Raw genomic sequence first — 20136 nt, 5'->3', positions numbered from 1 at the left:
CTGAAATGGAGAGGGCTGGGATTCCTCCCCTGTGGCACCTGGGCAGAGCCACCCACCCCAACATTACCCAAATATTCCAGTTATGTTACTTGTTTGCTTCCACCCAACACAGCCCAAATTTCCCCAAAAACAAAGCCTGCCCAATACCCAACTGTAGAAGGGGGTAACAGTGAGCCTGTTAGCTAAAGGAGCAAGAAGAAAAGGCTGATAAGGAGCTCCCTCCAAAGCTGCAACCAAAGAGACCAAAAGAAGTGAAAAATTGAGGAAAGATAAGAAAACTTCGCAGCTAGACAAAGTATTTTCAGAAAGTTAATTGAAGTCACTGTAACTTTTCCCCAATAGTATTATGTTGACTTATTGTAACCAATAGTTAGAGTAAAAAAAAAGCATAAACAATTAAAAAGTGTATTAAAAGTGTATAAAAAGTCAGTCATGTTCAATAATAAAAAGTTGCCATCTGAAACTGCTTGTAAGCTCTGCTTTGTGTTGTAACCACCTCAACAGCAACACCCAGCAATGCAGGGGGCTGGAAATATGAAAGGGAAAATCAAGGTGGCTGCTCCAGGTGCTCTCTGAGGGGAGGCCCCTCCCCAGGCTGGGCCAGGTGGATTTTTGAGTTGTTTTGGCCCCAGGGTTCACTCACAGAGGAGGCAACACCTCCCTCCATGGCCTCTGCCACCCCAGCTCTGCCCCAGACTGTCCCAGGGCTCAGGCCCAGCCCTCCCGTGGCACAGGGGACACCAGGAGATGCTGACCACACTGGAGAGCCTCCTCCGCTGAGAGAAAATCTTTAACAACAAAAATAAATGAAGAAAAGCTGTTTTTAAGCAGGCTGAGCAGAGCCCTGGGGCAGGCACAGAGTCTGTGGGACAAAACAGCTCTGTGCTGGAACATCTGGGCCCTTCTCCTGATGGCCATCAGGAAATCATTTCTTGCCAGAATGCTGCCCCAGCACCTTTGGAGAGTGCTCCTGGAGCCTAGGGAGCAGGAAAAAGATCACAACACATCACTGAACCAGACACCCAGAGGGCAAGAGAAGGGGAAAATATCCATGTGATTTTAATCTCTTGGAGCTTCCTTACATTAAAGACAACATTTGAAAACAACTGGATATCTCAGAAAAATAGATCAAGCTGTCATTAAGCAAATCTGACCACTAAAGGAAAGTGAAAACCAGCTGTATTTTATCTAATTACTATTTTTTAATTTTTTTTTTTAGCTCAGCAAGAAGCAAGTCCCACCCCTTTGCCAACGGGCTGTCACTTTTGGCTGACCTGCTCTCATTTGAAAGTTTTTCAGACACTGGGTGGCTTTGGGGCAGGGCCAGCCCTGCCCTTGGGGCTGCAGGCAGGAGGGGCAGGGGCACAGCCAAGGCAAGGGGGGCACAGCAGGATGAGCCCCTGCTTCCCATCCCCATCCCAGGAACCCACCCCGAGCCCTGCAGCTCCCTGGGACAGGGATCTGCGATGCACAGACATAAATATCCCTCTGTGGATCCATGCACGCACTCACATCTGCATATAAATTAAAAACCAGGCCCCCGAGGCTGGAGCCCACACGACAGCCACAGGCTGGGCTCCCTTGGAGCCACACAATGTTTAACAGAGTGAGGGGAACTGGGGACAGCCCCAAGCACTCCAGGTGCCCCGGTGGCAAAGGGCTCTGGAGGCAGGTGAAACATTAATGTGCTTTCCTGAGGAAAAGCCTTCGCTTTTTGCTGCATCAAGGGCTTTGAAATGGGAATAAACAACAGGGCAGGTTAATGAAGGCTTCTGTCAGTTACTGAGGGAGGTTTGCTCCTGCCAGTCAGGGTAAAATGCCTTGAATCCCATCTCTGTGGGCAGGGATCTTCCTCTGCCTCCCCATGGAAATATGCATTTTTGGGGTGGGGGTGGGAATCAAAACCTACAAAATTACCCTGTCCCTACAAAACTGATCCTGTCCTGCAGGTGCCAAGGGTGGGATTGCTGGAAGGAGCTCACCCCACAGCCCCCAGTCCTGTTCTCAGCTGCCTGAGCTCCCCCTTCACCCATCCGTGCTCAGGGAACAGCAGGCACTAAGGGGATTCAGCAGTGTGGAGCTGAGCCTGCCGGGATTTTGGGGTACAGAGGGGTGTGAGGGGCCATTCCAGCCTGGAATGCAAAGCCCCAAGGGTGGGTGGGTCCAAGCCCTGTACAGGGATCCGTGGGGATGTGCTGGAGGACACCAGCCCACCCTGCTATGTGACAGCACCAGGGACAGGGATGCTGCTCCTGAGGCATCATCAGGCTCCTCAGCCTCTGAAGTGACCCCGGCACACAGAAATCCCTGCCCCGGGGAGCTGGCACACACCTGTGGGGTGGCATTATGGACAGGGCTGCTGGGTGCCAACAATGAGGGGAACAGCAGCGACACCGTGGCAAATCCTCACAACAGCGCTGAGCAGAGGCAGCCACACATCCCCACTGCTCCTGTGCCCCAAAATCCCAAATGCCAACTGCTCCAGCTGAAGCTGTGGCAGAATGTCAAGAATTTTCCACTGGCCAAGGACTGGAACAGCAACCATGGACAACGTGGAGCTGAAAGTGTCCTCTGAAACCCCCCTGGTGCAGCACTGATGCACTTGGAGAGCAGAAGGCTTGTGGTGCAGGGCCCTGGGAGCATCCACCCTGGTTCTGGAGTGTCCCTGAAGCTTCAGCGTGCCCAGGAGCCAGGAGAGGCCCAGAGGAGGGAGGGAAGGGGGTGATGGAGGAGCTGAGCCCCGTCAGCTCCAGGCCTGTCGGGATCACAGGAGCCTGCAGAGCCAGGGAGAGGCTGGTTTGTGTCTCTGCTGATGAGACTGATACCAGCTGCTCCTCGTTGAACCAGTCTGACCATCAGGCCCAGCCAAAACTGATTCATTCATAAGAAAATGGCAAAGGAGATCGACTCCTCACCCTGACTAACGGGGAACCCAGCCAGGAACCTGCTGCTTCCACAGCAGCCCCACATCCTGCTTCCCTGCCTGCTTCCCCATCACCCTGCCCACCTCCAGCGCTCAGGAGGGTGATAAAGCAGAGTTATCTGCTCAGAAAGTGTCAGCACGTGGCAGGGGCTGCAGCCAGCCTGGCATTTTGCAATAGCTGAGTCCTGACTGGGAAGCAGAGGAAACATGAAAGCCCTCAGAGACATCGCTCTCCACGCTGCTCTGCCTTGCATCATCTCCCCAGCAGCTTTTAGGGTTGTTTTTTATCTCTGTCCTCCTTCTTCATCCGGCAATAAAAATCTAAACAACCGCCTTTGTGGAGTAGGAAAACTCAGCCTGCTGCAAAAATTGTTTTTTGTGGGGTTTTGTTGTGCGTCATTTTTGTTTATGAGGTCAGTGGAACACAAACTGTGCTGGGGGGGAGGCTGCAGATGGTGGGGCTGGGAACCCTGGGCTGGGGAGGATGCTGTCCCAAGGGAAGCACAGGAGCTCTGCAAGCCAGGCTGGGGCTAATCTTATCTGCAGATGGGGATTAGGATGGGGCAGCAGGAGTTAACAGCCAGGCACAGGGGTCACAGCAGGACCTCAAGTGCCTCCTCTCAGGGCTCTTTGGTTCATGCTTTGCTTGATGGACTGAAGCAGGGCAGAGTTTAACAGCTTTAATAAAAACCTGCCATGATTTCTTAGCTTTGGGCAACACATTGGATTTTATATGAATCTACTTTAATAAAGGTCCTCTCCTAAAAGGCAGATCCCAAGGGAGTTTCAGCTGTCCCAGTTAAAAGCCTCTGACACCATCCCTTGCCTCAAAATCACCCGAGTTTTTACCACCTGACCATACAGGCATCAGGACAAGGCAAAACTTCAGTTCTTGGTGAGAAACCCACCCTGGGTCATGAAAATCCCCAATTTCAAGGCAGAAAAGCACCAGCCAGGCCAGTTTGGGTGGGGAAATGTCCCCAAATCCTGCCCTGGGAGTGCTCAGCCTGCTCGATGGCTCCACAGGGAGGGTGGAAAATGGGACCACGTGAGTCAGAGACAAGCAGAGCTCTGGGTATGGCAGCCAACGTCTCTCACCTCTCCCACACCACCCCAGCAGGCTGAGGAAGAGCTGCCAAATATAAAATTTTCATTTTCCCATCTGGGTTCCAGGGCGGTGATGGAGCATTTTGCATGTGACACTGACAGTGGAAAAGCCTGGTGCAAAGGGATTTATTAGGATTCACTAGGATTCATTCCCAGCTGTCCCTCCAAGGGCATCCAGACCCCCAGATCAGCCCCATGCCCTGAGTGTGCACCCCACACCTGCTGAGCAGGACAGGAAAAACCTGCAAGGGGTGGAAATCTCATTGCCAAGGTGCAAGGGAAAAGCTGTCCTCAAAGCTGCTGACAACATCCCTGTCAGTCCTCACCCCTTCCCCTCCCAGGCTGGGTTCTCACCCACTCTGGAGAAGCTGCCCTGGCATCAGGACAGTCTGCACAGCTTTTATTTAATGCTGAATTTTCCCCTGGCTGGGGGAATGGTGGGGAATAGGCAGGAGGAGCCTCACAAACACCTCAAACCTCCAGCAGTGCTGAGGCTCCAATGAGTTTATATTGAAAAAACAAATATAAAACCCAACACCACCGATATTCCAATATTCCCTCCTTGGCAACGGCCTGTCCTGATACCACTCCTATTATTACACTCTGCAATTAAGTGATAAAGCTGTAATTGCCTTATCTGATGCTGCTGGGCACAGCAGCAGAGCAGGAGCTGGCCTTGAATTCATCACCCTGGGCCTTTTAAAGGCAGGCTGTCTGAAAGGATTCTCCTGGACAGATGGACAGACAGGACATACAGCAGCATCAGCCCTGAGCCTGTGCCCTGCCCCACTGCCATGCCCAGCCCCAGGGATGGCAGCCCTCTCTGGCTGTGGGAATGCAGAGGCAGAGGGTGGAGGGACCAAAGCACATCCCCAGGGATTCCCCCAGCCTTTCCCATCCCTGCTGCAGCATCCTGGGGAGCAGCAGGAGCTGGGAGAGCCTGCCAGGGCCAGGGCACTGTGAGAGCATCCCTCAGTGTGGGGCCTGGCTGCACCTCTGGGCTGGGACATTGAGAGAGAGTGACCCCAGGTTTCCAGCCTTGGCAGGAGGGGCAAAGCCACACCCAGCTGCTCTCAGGCTGTAAAAAGCCCAAATTGCCGTTTCCATGCACATGTTCATCACCTCTACAGGAGCTCGGATGGGCTCATTTTGTTTTATTTAACAGGAAGAGTAGGCCTAGGTTGAGGTCTGCTCAGGAAAATGGAAGGGGCAGTGGGGTTCAGATTGAGATCTCTAGGAGTAAGACTGGGGTTGTGATGAATAAGATTGGAGAGGACGTTGATGGTCAAATAGGCTCTTTGATAAATAGTTTTACACCATCTTCTAGGGGTTGCAGGAGCCCCAACATCACCAGCCCTGATCTCAGCTGTTTTAAAGCCTGGTGTCCCCTAAAACCTGCTCCTTGCCATTCTCCCAAGCTTTTTACTTCTTGCCCTCAACACCACCCCTGACCCTGGGAGCTGCCACCAGAACCTCGGGAAAGAAAACTCCGAAATCCTCCCTGTGTGAGCATTTCCCAAGGTGCCCCATCCCCTGGCCAGCGAGGGGCAAAGCTCCACGTCCTGCAGCCCAGCCCAGGGCAGGGACCAGGGGCACCGTGCCCGTGCCCCCCTGGCAGGGTGGGCAGGCAGCAACCACAAGAAAGGCCGAGGCGATTTGCATCGTTAGCATTCCTTCCCTTTTAATAACCCAAGGTGTTACCAGCAACACTGTTACTGATTTTTATCTCCCCAGCGCCTTTTAAGAGCTCCAATTTGTTTTTCTTGGAGATCTCTTTTTGTTTCATTAAAGCTGACACCGAAGAGGGAAAAGGAGACGTTCTGGGCCCAGAATGAAAATATCCCGTTTAGAAACCCTGGATTATTTTCTTGGAAACGTTTCTCCGTTGACTTTAATTAAGCTCTCCCCGGGCTGGCGAGCTTGGCGTGCTTGGCTCTCAGGCAGGTTTAATCCCAGACAAGCTCCCCACACCCCCAGCTGTCCCCACTCCCACAAATCTTAAGAAACAAGCTGGGTTTTGCTCAAACACACGGATTAATAGCTGGCCCACCATCAAGAACATCCTGACGTTGCCTTTTCGTCACCAGTCACGGCACAGGCACACGGCTGCAGCCGCTCTGCTCTTGCCAGCACACCCAAAAAGCAGCTTTGCTCCCTTATTTTTTTGTTCTCTTTTATTTTATTATGCTTTTATTGCCATTGCAAGGCTGAGGGGATGTATTTCTTGTACCTGACCATGCCCCAGAGCTATCAGGGCAGGCAGGGCAGCCACAGCCTGGCTCTGGTGACCACTGCTGAGCCTTGTGCCGGCTGCTGCTGTAAAATCAATAATTACCCCCCCTCCCCTCTTGGTAGAAGAAAGCTCTTTAGGATGATTGCAAACACTCCAAAAGTTGGGAAATCCCAGGAGGGAGCTTGTCTGGGCATCATCTGGTGCATACCCATTATGTAATTACCGTCAATCTTTAATCACAGGTGATACTTTTCCATCGGACTCGAATCAGACGGAGCACGGGAGGCACAATCCTCACTGAAGGAGCTGCCATCAGATGTGATTCCCACCTCACTGGACTCCAGGTTCATTCCCACCTCACTGAGCTCCCCTTGCTTTGCACAGGTTTTGCCCAAAAACCCCCTCTGGCTCCCTGGCACACACCCACATCCCCCCAAGGGGGAAGGATTTTACCTCCCTTTTACACACAGGATCTCCAGGCAGACAAATTTGGGCCAAGATCTTGAATCGACAGCTTTGTTTTGGTGCCTGTTGTGCGATGACCAAGCCAAGGGCCTTGGGGATGGCACCGGGCAGGGTGGCCGGGGGTCCCCAGCTCAGGTTGTCCCCAGGACGGGGTGCTGGGTGGGTGCTCAGAGCAGGTCCTGGCTGCAGGCTCTGTGGTAGGCTTGTTTCTCCTCCTTGAGCAGGGCCCTGGTGTTTGCCCAGGGCAAAGCCCAACAAGTCAGCCCATGCAGGGAGAGCCCGGGCCCTGCAGAGCGGGGGCTGCCAGCCCTGAGAGGCAGCTGCTCTGCAGGCAATCCTGGAACAGCTTGGGCTGGAGGCCCTGCAAGGATCCAGGTGCCACCCCAGCGCCACGGGCAGGGACACCTTCACTGGACCAGCTCCCCCAAAGCCCTGTCCAACCCAGCCTCAGCAAAGCAAGCAAAACCCATCAGGAGCTGCCAAATCAGAGCCAAAAAACCCCGAGAAGAGTTCCAAAGTCTCTTTTCCCAGCCTGGTGCTTGAAGAAGGAGTCAGGGCTCTTCATTTCTCGGTCTCAAGGTTGTTTATTGTATCTTATCTATAAAATTCTTTCTCCTGCCCTGCCGAGGTCAGCTCTGCAAGACAGTCTGAGGCACTCTGCCTGCCCCCAGGGCAGTGTTATGTCTTTATACTAAAAACTGCGTGTACAATGTTCACAATTACTTCCCAATGCCTATCACCTATGTTAGACAGTGAGCTTCTACTCTAGACCAATCTGTGAGTGCCACCATCACAGCAGAAGATGGAGGCCAAGAAGAAGAAGGAGAAAGACAGGACATGCCCAGATCCCTCCATCTTGCCTCCTGAACCCCCATGCCAAAAACCCCAAAATCTACTTTTCCACCCCGTGATAACTTCACTGTTATTCTGCCTAAACTGTTGTGGCTTGCTGGTCTTTATATAAGGTTGGTAACTCCTTCCACAGGTCATAATCAAACCCACAGGTGTTTTGGGCTCTGTGCCAGGGCCTCTGAGCCCCCTGGCAGGGTCCTGGCCATCCTGGACAGCAGAGGGATGTCCTGGGTTCTGACAACTGGGCAGCTCTTCCCGAGGTTTTTCCCCGTGTTTCACCCCGCTCCAGTTCTCGAAGGATGTGCTGGGGACACGGGGCAAGTTCCAGCACCAGGTAATTTCTCGGGGATCTGCACCTAGAAGGGTCAGGGTGGGGGAAAAATGCACCAAATGCGGGTGGAATGCAGGGCAGTGCCACCCTGCCCCGGGCTGTACCCAGGGATGTCAGAACTCAGCACATCCCTCTGGGTGTCCAGAGGGGCTCAGAGACCCTGGCACACAGCCCAGAACACCTGTGGGTTTGATTATGACCCATGGAGCAAATTACCAACTTTGTATGAAGACCTGAAAGCCACAGAAGTTTAAATAGTGTAATAATAAAATCATCATTGGGTGAAAAAGTAGATTTTGGGGTTTTTAGAATAGGGGTTTTGGGGACAAGATAGAGGGACTTGGGCATGTCCAGCCTTTCTCCTTCTTCTTCTCTACCTCCATCTTCTGCTGTGATGGCGGCACTTTAGGATTGGTTTGGAATAGAAGCTCACTGTCTAACATAGGTGAAAGGTATTGGAAAGTAATTGTAAATATTTTGTATGTAGTATAAAGAGGTAACACCGCCCTGGGGGCAGTCAGTGCTGCTGTGTGTACTGCTGGATGGATCTTGGCTGGACAAGAGAAAAAATTTTTATATATAAGATACAATAAACAACTCTGAGACCAAAAACTGAAGAACTTCGACTCATCCTTCGAACACACGAGCTGAAACAGACAGGGAGCAGGGGCTGCTGGAGCTCCCTGTGCTTAGGGAGGCTGGAATGGAGAATGGACCACAGCCCCTGAGTGACCAGATCCTGAGGCAGGGCTGATGTCACCTTTATTCCTGAATCCCCATCTCTTTTACTGGGGAATTTCTTTGTGCTGGTTTCACATCCTTAAGACAGGTGAGCACAGGTGGAAAAGGCCATTTTTACTCCAGCGTTGTAATGAAGGCTTGGTAAGAAAGAACAAGGCGGGGTTTTTTGACAAAATACAGCATTTCAGCGCTAACAGTCTGAACTGAAGAAGAGACTTTTCCCGTGTCTCGGGGCTGCAATGAGCTGCAGGGAGAGGGAGCCGGGGCAGCGGCCGCAGGGCGGGCAGGGCTGGGTGTGCAGGGCAGGACAGGGTGTGCGGGCAGGGTGTGCAGGGCAGGGTGTGCGGGCAGGGTGTGTGGGCAGGGCAGGGTGTGCGGGCAAGGCAGGGTGTGCAGGGCAGGGCAGGGTGTGCGGGCAGGGTGGGCAGGGCAGGGTGTGCGGGCAGGGTGTGCGGGCAGGACAGGGTGTGCAGGGCAGGGTGTGCGGGCAGGGTGTGCGGGCAGGGCAGGGTGTGCAGGGCAGGGTGTGCAGGGCAGGGTGTGCGGGCAGGGCAGGGTGTGCGGGCAGGGTGTGCGGGCAGGGCAGGGTGTGCGGGCAGGGCAGGGTGTGCAGGGCAGGGTGTGCGGGCAGGGTGGGCAGGCAGGGCAGGGTGTGCAGGGCTGGGTGTGCGGGCAGGGCAGGGTGTGCAGGGCAGGGTGTGCAGGGCAGGGTGTGCAGGGCTGGGTGTGCGGGCAGGGCAGGGTGTGCGGGCAGGGCAGGGTGTGCAGGGCAGGGTGTGCGGGCAGGGCAGGGCGTGCGGACAGGGCAGGGTGTGCGGGCAGGGTGTGCGGGCAGGGCAGGGTGTGCGGGCAGGGTGTGCAGGGCAGGGTGTGCAGGGCAGGGTGGGCAGGGCAGGGTGTGCGGGGCAGGGTGGGCAGGGCAGGGTGGGCAGGGCAGGGTGTGCGGGGCAGGGTGTGCGGGCAGGGCAGGGTGTGCGGGCAGGGTGTGCAGGGCAGGGTGTGCAGGGCAGGGTGGGCAGGGCAGGGTGTGCGGGGCAGGGTGGGCAGGGCAGGGCAGGGTGTGCGGGCAGGACAGGGTGTGCAGGGCAGGGTGTGCGGGCAGGGCAGGGTGTGCGGGCAGGGTGTGCAGGGCAGGGTGTGCAGGGCAGGGTGTGCGGGCAGGGTGTGCAGGGCAGGGTGTGCAGGGCTGGGCAGGGTGTGCGGGCAGGGTGTGCAGGGCAGGGTGTGCAGGGCAGGGTGTGCAGGGCAGGGTGTGCGGGCAGGGTGTGCAGGGCAGGGTGTTCAGGGCAGGATGTGCAGGGCAGGGTGTGCGGGCAGGGTGTGCGGGCAGGGCAGGGTGTGCAGGGCAGGGTGTGCAGGGCAGGGTGTGCGGGCAGGGCAGGGTGTGCGGGGCAGGGTGTGCGGGCAGGGTGTGCGGGGCAGGGCAGGGTGTGCAGGGCAGGGTGGACAGGGCAGGGTGTGCGGGCAGGACAGGGTGTGTGGGCAGGGCAGGGCAGGGTGTGCGGGCAGGGTGTGCAGGGCAGGGTGTGCAGGGCAGGGTGTGCAGGGCAGGGCAGGGTGTACAGGGCAGGGTGTGCAGGGCAGGGTGTGCGGGCAGGGCAGGGTGTGTGGGCAGGGCAGGGCAGGGTGTGCGGGCAGGGTGTGCAGGGCAGGGTGTGCAGGGCAGGGTGTGCGGGCAGGGTGTGCAGGGCAGGGTGTGCAGGGCAGGGTGGGCAGGGCTGGGCAGGGTGTGCAGGGCAGGGTGTGCAGGGCAGGGTGTGCGGGCAGGGTGTGCAGGGCAGGGTGTGCAGGGCAGGGTGGGCAGGGCAGGGTGTGCAGGGCAGGGTGTGCGGGCAGGGCAGGGTGGGCAGGGCAGGGTGTGCGGGCAGGGTGTGCAGGGCTGGGTGTGCAGGGCTGGGCAGGGTGTGCAGGGCAGGGTGTGCGGGCAGCGCCGCGGCCGGGAGCTGGCAGGACCTGTTGTGCGAGGTGCCGGGAGAGGCTGGGATGGCTCGGCCTGCGAGCGTGTTGCAGCAATTCCCAGCGCACGTCATGTGGGTTTTGCAACCGCCCCAACTGTCTCGGGCTGGATGCGCCCCAGGGCAGAAGCGAGCGCTCCGGGCACGGCACCGCCCGGCGGGACAGACGGACACGGCCCCCGGGCACGGCCGGCCTGGCACACGCCTCCCCACCAGCCCTTTGTCCGCAGGGCTGCACGCCAAAGGGCAGCATCTCCTTCCCTGGCAATAGCGGAATAATCAATCTTTCGAGGAAGAGGAAGGGAAAACCCAACACATCCCTGCGCAGCACGTTGGCACATGTGCTGGACTGGAGTCCATTCCTCCTGCTGCCCGCTGCCATGGTGATGCCATGGGATGCACAGGCTCGAGGTTGTGGAGATCCAGGGAAAAGTGATTCCTCAGGGAAAACAGCGGCTGCAAAGTGTGGGTGCGTGGCCTCTGTCTCCGCTGGGAAATTCTGGCTCCTCCTCCGTGCTCTGACCCTCTCATAAGAAGCCCCTGAAGGGTGATCATTCCAAAAAGAGTGAGTGGGAGAGAACGAGGTGTTTGGGGACGTGCCAGAAAATTCCCTATGGCAGCCAGACAGCAGCCAGCAGTGGGCAGAACACCAATGGGATTGGACTTTTAGAGGCCTTTTCCAAATTATTCCCTGATTGTGCAGCCAGGGTAGATTTGATTCCAGAGAGGGGGCACGGCTTTGGAAGTGCCTGTGGCATCAACTCAAACACTGCTGATGTCCCCAACAGCCACGTGTCACCTCATCTGGCCATGGCATGTGCCACAATGGCTGAGGTCCCCAGGAGTGACTGGGATAAAACAGCAAAAAGCTGCTCTGGGCTCATGTCCAGGTGGTGCCAAATGCTGCCAGGCACAGCAGCAGTGCCACCATCCCACCGGGGTCACTTCCCTGTCTGCACGGAGGAGCAGGGTTTGATTGCTGCCCCTCAGGGAATTTCCCCTGTGCACACCATGGGGAGCAAAAATCAGCCCTGGGAGCTGAAACCCAGGTGATTCCTCCTTTTCCCAAATCCAGGTGATTTCTCCTTCCCCAAACCCAGGTGATTCCTCCTTCCCCAAACCCAACTGATTCCTCCTTCCCTAAACCCAGGTGATTTCTCCTTCCCCAAACCCAGGTGATTCCTCCTTTTCCCAAATCCAGGTGATTCCTCCTTCCCCAAACCCAGGTGATTCCTCCTTCCCCAAATCCAGGTAATTCCTCCTTCCCTAAACCCAGGTGATTTCTCCTTCCCCAACCCCAGGTGATTCCCCTTTCCCCAAACTGCCCTGCAGGGAATTCAGCTCCACATCCACTGATCCTGGTGGTCCCCATCACACCACCAGACCTTTTGGAAGACTGATACTGGTGGGATGGGGTGATTGACAGTGCAGCCTCGTGAGTGGGATAATCCCTGGGAACAGACGTGTCTGGAGACTCTGGATAAGCAGGGAGAGAGCCAGAGGGGCTGTCACCAGGGCAGGTGACAATGCCCACCTGAGCCATGCCCAGCCAGCCCCTGGGCACTGCCAGAGAGGTCAGTGGTGCCTCCCAGCTCTGGGGTTTGGTTAGGTCTGGTTTAAGATGGATGAGAACCATCCCAGCTGATGGGCAGCTTCCAGCTGCTGAGGGGTTTTGAGGAAATTAAAGGGTGACTTGTCAAACTTGTGGGTTTCTCCCCAAAAAAGGAAATTAAGTGGTTCCTTTGCCTTGCTCTGCATCACACTCCACTGTCACTTGGTGCCACCACATCCATCCCAGCCCTGTGATCTGCAGCACCAACCCCTTCACCCTCCAATCCCTCCTCCTCCTCCTCATCTTCCTCCCCCTCCCAGCCCTGTCTCAGTGATAGATTTGCAACTCAGCACCTTCAAAATTTAAGCTATGATCCAAACCCCACAAAGTGGAGGTGGTTTTGCTCATCTAGTTGCAACTAAAAGGACCAAAACCCTCCAAGCCAACTGCACAGCTCCATGTCCCACTTCTCCACAGGCCACAGCCAGGTCACAGCAGCTGCCACCACTCGGGGACAATGGCCACCAGGAAACACAGCCTCACATCTTCTTGGCTGCCTGGTGGAGGACACTTAAAAGTAAATTAAAAACCACTAAAATGGCAAATGTGCTGGCTGAGAGGGCCCCTGCAGTCTTGAAAAACAAGAACCTCCCTTAGAAACAGCACTCCGGCCTCCTAATAACCTTAATCGCTCCCGACAGCCCCAAGAACCAGGTTTAACAACATGACTGGGCTTTGTTTGCTTTTCAGGCTGCTTTATCTCACACAGCACCTTGCAATCAGCTCAGGCAAAACCCCAGTTCCTCCAAAACTCCCCCCTGCTTCCCTGCAGTCACAAACTCCAGCTCCCAAAACAGAGGCTGGGGCAGAGCCTGGTGCTGGCATCCCACCATGGGAAACCCCCAGTAAATCTGTGCTGCCCTTTGTACTCCCCAGCTTGCAGGGCAAGGTAATAAAAACGTCTTTTTTATCTCTTTTTGCTGGATTTACATCCCCATCTGGGCTACATAAATATTGCTCATGTCAGTGCATCCCTCTGTGGGGTGAGAGGAGGGTTGGGAACACGGATGGACACGGGAAAGGCCACAGGAATGCTGAGCTCCACAGCACCCTTGGCCAATAAAGCTGAGAAATGGGGCCAGAACAGCACCCTGGTAATTGCTAACAGCTCCAGATCCTGCAGATTTGGGTAAGAAGGTGACAACCACAGTGTCCCCTTCAGGAGATGGGAGCCTGCAAAAGGCCAGCAATGGACAATGTCCTCATCATCCCAATTTAGATGGGATAATTTCCAAGGACTACCTCTTGCAATCAAAGCAACGTGGCCAACAGCTTGAGGGAGGAGATTCTCCCTTCTCTAAAGGGGCTTCAAGGGAGCTGGACAGGGACAGGACCCAGGGAATGGCTCCCACTGCCAGAGGGCAGGGCTGGATGGGATATTGGGAATTGGGAATTGTTCCCTGTGAGGGTGGGCAGGCCCTGGCACAGGGTGCCCAGAGCAGCTGGGGCTGCCCCTGGATCCCTGGCAGTGCCCAAGGCCAGGCTGGACACTGGGGCTGGAGCAGCCTGGGACAGTGGGAGGTGTCCCTGTTATGGCAGGGGTTAAAATGTGGTGATGTTTAAAGTCTCTTCCATAGCACTCTGTGATTTACAGAATTGGGATTTCTTACATTGGGATTTCTTACATTGGGATTTCTCTTCCCAGCTCCAAAAGCTCCAGCCACACTCACCCACCTACAGAATCTCCTTCAGCCCAGAGAGGAGTGCAGGGCTTCTCCTCCCCCTCTTTCATATGACTGTTAGCACTGAAATGCTTTATTTTCTCAAATAAAAACCCTGCCTTGTTCTTTCTTACCAAGCCTTCATTACAACGCTGGAGTAAAAATGGCCTTTTCCACCTGTGCTCACCTGTCCTAAGGATGTGAAACCAGCACAGAGAAATTCCCCAGCAAAAGAGAGGGGGATTCAGGAATAAAGGTGATATCAGCCCTGCCTCAGGATCTGGTCACTCAGGGGCTGTGGTCCATTCTCCATTCCAGCCTCCCTAAGCACAGGGAGCTCCAGCAGCCCCTGCTCCCTGTCTGGAACTGGGCTACAGGGGGGAAGCTGTTCCCCAAGTTCTTGCACACAGATCAGAGGATGCTGATGGACACAGAGATTCACTCAGAGCAGCTGCAGCCAAACCCAACCAGCTCCTCAGGCCTTCTCTCCAAAAGCTTTCCATTTCCAGGCCCCAAAACATTAAATATTAAGCGAAGAGAGTTAATCTATACCTGGGATATTGACACAAAGCAGAGGAGGGGAGAAGAAAAAGACAAATATACCTTTTTTTAAAAAAAAACAAAATCTGTGTGCCTCTGCAGGCTGATCCACTGGGGCTTTCCAGACCTCGGGTATGGCACAAAGATGTGCTTGGAGGAACAAGATGCACCAAGGATGTGTTTGGAGGAATGAGAAGCACCAAGGATGTGCTTGGAGGAATAAGAAGAACCAAGAATGTGCTTGAAGGAACAAGATGCACCAAAAAATGTCCCTCTCCTGGCTCTGCCCAGGTAGCTGGAGCTCCCTCTGAGACCTTCAGGTGGCTCCTTGGCTGGGGTACAGTCCTGCTCAGGGACAAGGTCACTTTGTGGTCCCCTTTCCAGGGCTGTGGCACATCCCAGCAGAGGCAAACACTGAGGTGAGATGGTTAGATGGTTCACACCCAGCCAATGCTCACCAGGACTGTGCTGCCACTCTGGAGCTGAGGAAGATGAGGGTGCTGGGCTGTCTCCTCTGGCCCTTGGCTCAGTGTCAGCCCCCACTGTGGGACCAGCACTGGGATAGCCACAGATCCGTGGATCCCTCAGCGCCGGAACCAGCCCGGTACAACCGGAGGCAAACGTCACCGCTCGCTCCTCTCCCACAAACACCCTCAAGCATCACTCAACACCTCTCCAGCAAAGCTGCATTTTTTTTCCCCTGGCCGAGTGCTCACACGTATATTATTTATTTTATTCCGGTCCCAGCATTCCTCCGCTCCCCCCTCAAGAAAACAAAGGCAGAGCACAGAGCTCTCGCCTCGCCGAGGCCCCTCTGGCGTCCCGCGGGCAGGGGCACGCGGTGGGCGCAGCACCGCCCGCCCCAGCCCGCCGTGCTTGTTGACATAGGCAGCACAGTATATTTCTTTAAAGACAGCAGCCTATGCATTCGATGCATTGCTGCCACGGGGTTTGTTTTCAAAGCCTGACCCCAGACCTGAACTCCACGGATCCTGCGTTTCTCAAGATCAAACGCGAGAAAACGTGACCAATGCAAACAAGAAATAAACCTTGATAATTATAGCCGGGGCGGCTATTGTTTAGTGCCGACTAGCACCCGTTCAGCATAAACAGAACCCTATTTTTAAAGGGATGCCTGACCAGCTGACAGCATTTCTCCCCATTTTGCCTCCAAACCCCCTGTTTGATAAAAACCCACCTCCCTGAGAGCTGGAGGAGGTTTGAGAGCACAGACAAAAGGCTGAGCCGTGCCCACAGCCATACTGGATGTGCTGCTGGAGCAGGGAGTGGATCCTCATCCTCCCAACCTGCTCCCTGTTGGATGGGGATGAGGGGCGCCCTGGGGTCCGGCTGCTGCCTGCAGCTGGCGGGCCCAGAGTGACGCTGCAGGACAAACAGACAGCACCGGTCTTTTCAGGAAGGCCACATCACTTAGCGCTTGGAAAGGAGCTACGATATTTTCCTGATTATGTTTGCACGCAAACGAGCGCCGCGGGGAAATTATGCAATGCAGAGCGGGGAGGGGTGGGAGCGAGGGAGGAAGGGCTGGAGGGGGCTCCGGGCTGCACCCCGCTGCCCTCAGCCCCAGCAGCTGCAGCCCCGGAGGTGCCGCACATGGATCCAACACGGCACCACCACGACCTCAGTCATTAATGGCCTCTTCATTAAGCACCCAGACCAAATGCAGATATTCGTCAGCCAGGCAATTTAATTACCCAGCCTGGGTTCACCTCGCACACCCACACGCCTTTCTGTTTCGAGGCCTCTGTGCGGTCATAGCCTTAAATAAATAGATGGCAGGGGCAAGAGGCAGATGCTGACTCCTACAACCTCTGTCTTGGGCACAGAGCCTTTAAACCACCAGAACTTGCAGTATTTAATTTCTTTTGTTACCGCTTCTACCTCTAGAGCCCTGCCTTGGGCTTTCTAGATACAATCACAGGCAGCAGGAAACACAGAGCTACACTATGAGCTTCCTGGGCATCACATGCACACACACACAACACACACACACACTCCCAGCCCATCAATCACCCTAATTACAGCTGGCCACACGTCCGCAGCTCGCTGTGGCACTCCGTTAGTGCCCGTAATTACACGGTCCCATCGTTTCCCTGGTAAGAGTATCACGGAGTTAATTTGGGATTCTACATGTGGTGGATCCTGTAATGAATTTCATCCTGGCGCGCTCCCCGCCGCGCTCGCCGGCCGTGCGCCAGCCCAGGGAGGGAGCGCGGGCAGCGCTGGTCCCAAACGGGCTCTGAGGTCCCCACACAGCCCTGGCACCCAGCGCTCCCCAGCACGCTCCTGGCTGCTGTCCCACCCAGGGCCAGGGCAGCACCACAGGCAGGTCCCCCCAGCACCAAGTGCCCGTCCCCACCTGGAGATGAGGGCGAGGAGGGCCACGCGTGTCCATCACAAGGATGGATGTGATCATCCAAGGGGACAGCAGGACCTGGGACAAGGCTGGGCCTCCCAACATCAGTGTCCAGCTGGGACCACCACGCCGGCAGGCTGGTGTCCCTCTGCCAAGTCTACTTCAACAGCAGGGTCTTGGCAGCAAAGAACATCCCTTTACTGCATATTAACCCTACGCAATCTGCACCCTGGCCGGGCCTGTCGGTCCTACCAAAACACCCAGCAGGGTGCAGCCCATGGATGCTGCTTTTCAGAAATGTGCAGAGCTGGAGCCCCCGCGCTGCCCTCGGAGTGACCGCGCAGGTGGCGCTGCCAGCCCTGCCCGGTGCCGGCCGTGACACCGAATGGACACGGCTCGGGGGAGCGCGGCAGCCGGGCAGATGCTCTCCTGCAGCCACCCCGGCCAACAAGGCGGCTTGAAAAACCCATAAAAATGGAACAATAATAAAGAAAACTAGAGGGGGTGGCTCACACCCAGCAGCTGATTCACCAGCGCTGCTCCGCTTTACCCCAAGACACACCGGCAGGACAAGCTAAGGGCGTGTTTTCAGCCGAATTACTTTTAATTGAGTACATCGGAGCTTAGAAACACATGATGCTGTGGGAGATAAATATAGCCACGGCTACGAGGATAGAGGGGGCAGGGAGCAATCGAGGTTCCACACAGCCGAGAAGGAGCTTCCAGCTCCGGCCGCGCCGCCGCACCTTTCCCCGCTCCGCTGGGGCATCCCCGCTCCGCTCGGGCACCCCCGCCCGCACTGCCCGGCCGGGAAGGGGCCACGGAGCCCATACCTGTTTTAAACTCTAGCGCCGGATCCTTCTCCCCTTCGCCCAGGTCGCTCTGCAGCATCATGTAGAGGATCCCGAAGGAGTTGTGGATGCCGAAGATGGAGCCGTTGCACCAGGCGGCGGCGAAGACCACCACCCAGCCGAAGCCGCCCTCGGGGGGCTGGAAGGGCGCGGCGGCCCCGCTCTGTCCCCGCTCAGCCGCGGCCCCGGCCCCGGCTCCGGCCCCATCCCCGGCCCCAGCCCCGGCCCCGGCCCCGGGCTCGCTCTCGCCCGCCGCCGCCGCCGGCACCTTCTCGTCGCGTTGCGCCATCGCGGCCGCGCTCCGGCCGCCGCCCGCCGCCCGACTGCCCCGCAGCCGGTCCCACATGCCCGCCGCCCCCCCCGGCCGGCCCCCCCGCCCGCCCCCTCCTGCCGCAGCCTCACTCCCCGCCTCCCCTCCGCCGCCTCCATCCTCCTCCTCCTCCTCCATCGCGCCGCTCGGCCCCCGCGTCCCTACCTGCGGCGGGGGCCGCCCGCCCGCCCGCGCCCCCCTCCCGTCCCCCCGCGGCGCTCAAAGGCGGCCCCGGGCCCGGCCGCGGCCCCGCATCGCCCGCCGAGCGCCGCCCGCCCCCGCCAGCGCCGCATCCTGCGGCGGGCCCGGCCCGGGGCGGGCCCCCGCCAGCGCCGCCCCCGCGGGGCCCGGGGAGGCTGGGGGGCGCCGGGCAGCGGTGGGGAGCGGTAGGGAACGATGGGGGCGGTGGGGAGCGATGGGGGAGCCGCCGGCGCCCCCCGGCCCCGCACGGTGCCCCCCTGCGGGACATCCCGGGCGATCTCCCGGCCCGGCGGGGATGCTACCGCTCCCTCCGGCCCGCAGCGGAGCCCCCGGAGCCGCCCGAGCAGGTGGCAAACACCGGCCAGGGGACGCCTTTCCCTCCACGCCGGACGGCTCTGGGGGGTTTTGGCGTGCCCGACCCCGAAAAGTTCGGGGAGCGTTTGTGTGACACCGGCCCGGGTTCTGCCGGGGAGCCGCCGAGATCCCCCCGGCTGCGGGGCTGTCCCCAGGGCCCCGGGTCACCCCACGCCGCCTTCTCCGGGAGGAAGAGCCGCGGCCACCCAACCCAGTGATTTCGGGAGCTGTTCCCTCTCCTCTGCCTTGTTTTGCACCAAGCTCTGCCTTTCCCCTTCTTTCAATAAATAATTACAAACCCACCAATATATTAAAGCCTGTCTTTTCACACGCTGAAGGTATTTACACTTTCATATATGCCAAGTCTGAGTTATTATTCTTTCTTTCCCCTAATGGCTGTGTCAGTGTCAGATTCCTATCAGAGTAAAATAATACATCCCAACCTCGCGCTGCTCTTTCTTTACCTCCAGGGATATTAATTACAGGGCAGGGTGCGGAGCCGGCAGGGAGGCGGCGGCAGGGCCGCACCATCTCCTGCCTCTCCCGAAGCCGGAGAGCAGCGCCCGGCCAGGGGCTGAGGCTTGGGAAGGGTTTTGTGTACGTGAGCGGCTCGCCGGGCTCGGAGAACCCCTGTGGGACACGGCCACAGCCAGAAAAAACCTGTGCTCGGCCTTCCCGCCTGCTCCCGCCGGCAAATCACTGCCAGCTCCATCGCCATCCGCTTCCTCCCGGGCAGAGGATGAGGAGCAGCGGCGCTGAGCAGCGATGGCGAGAGCCGGGCGGGAGGGATGCGCGCTCTCCTCCTCTCCCTCGCCTGCCCTCCGATGGAGGAGCCCAAATCCCCGCGGCCGGTGGGCTGCCCGCGCTCAGGGCAGCCCCGCTGCTGGAGGAACTGCATTCTGATTTCCCTTCCTCTCCCATGCAGTCTCCTCCCCGGATCCCCATCTCCACAGCGCGGCCGGGGGAGGCTTGGCAGGTTTGGAAGCATCTTCCACTGCCCTCTGCCGGCACAACGAGCAGCTAAAGTTTAATTTCCACCTCACCAGAAATGCTGCTCAGGTTCCTGGCCTGCTGGTTTTATTTTGTTAAGCCCCTGTAAGCCGAGAAATTAGGGGGCCCGGGTGCTGGACAGAGAAGCTGCTCCCCAAAATATTAATTCTCCACAGCTGCAAAGCAAGGCTGAATTAAAAACAGCAGTGAGAGAGGTGGGAGAGCCCTTTGCCATAGAAAACACAATGTTATGGAGATTTCTTCCCTCTCGAGCTGCAGAAGGCTCTCAGAGGCGGAAACAGGAGGTTAATTCTCCTTGGACCTCGAGCCAGACACAAGCCCCAGGGAGCAGCATCTCCCCTGGATGTTGGCTGCATGGTGCCTGGACAGAGAATTTTTTGGTCTAGGCATCACTGGGCTGGACTGGAGCAGTGAGACTGAGGAGTAAAATCACCGAAGGGGCTGAAAAAGTGGGGTTAAAAGTCTGGGCTGGATGAGACTATGGAGGTTTCATCAAGGAGGGAGATGGAGCCTGGGAAGCTCTGGGAAATCCAGGCAGGAGCAGCTCTGCCTGTGTAAGAACACAGAGCATCCCACCCAGAGGCTCTGCAGCTTCATAACCACAAGATGAAA

The 20136-nt window shown here is 57.1% G+C and overlaps 1 protein-coding gene across 1 annotated transcript in view; it reads right to left on the bottom strand.

Annotated features, from left to right (window-relative positions):
- The window catches only part of SLC16A2 (solute carrier family 16 member 2), a 44586-nt gene extending 26475 nt beyond the window's left edge, over positions 1–18111 (bottom strand). The window contains exon 1 of the mRNA XM_074551524.1: positions 17631–18111. Within this exon, the coding sequence (XP_074407625.1) occupies positions 17631–18096 (466 nt within the window). The 5' untranslated portion in view covers positions 18097–18111. The remainder of the gene's footprint in view (positions 1–17630) is intronic.
- Between the last annotated feature and the right edge of the window lie 2025 nt (positions 18112–20136).

The sequence above is a fragment of the Zonotrichia albicollis genome, chromosome 14 (assembly GCF_047830755.1).
Source record: "Zonotrichia albicollis isolate bZonAlb1 chromosome 14, bZonAlb1.hap1, whole genome shotgun sequence".
NCBI lineage: Eukaryota > Metazoa > Chordata > Aves > Passeriformes > Passerellidae > Zonotrichia > Zonotrichia albicollis.
Note: the sequence above shows the minus strand (reverse complement) of the source record. Positions and strands in the feature narration are given on the sequence as shown.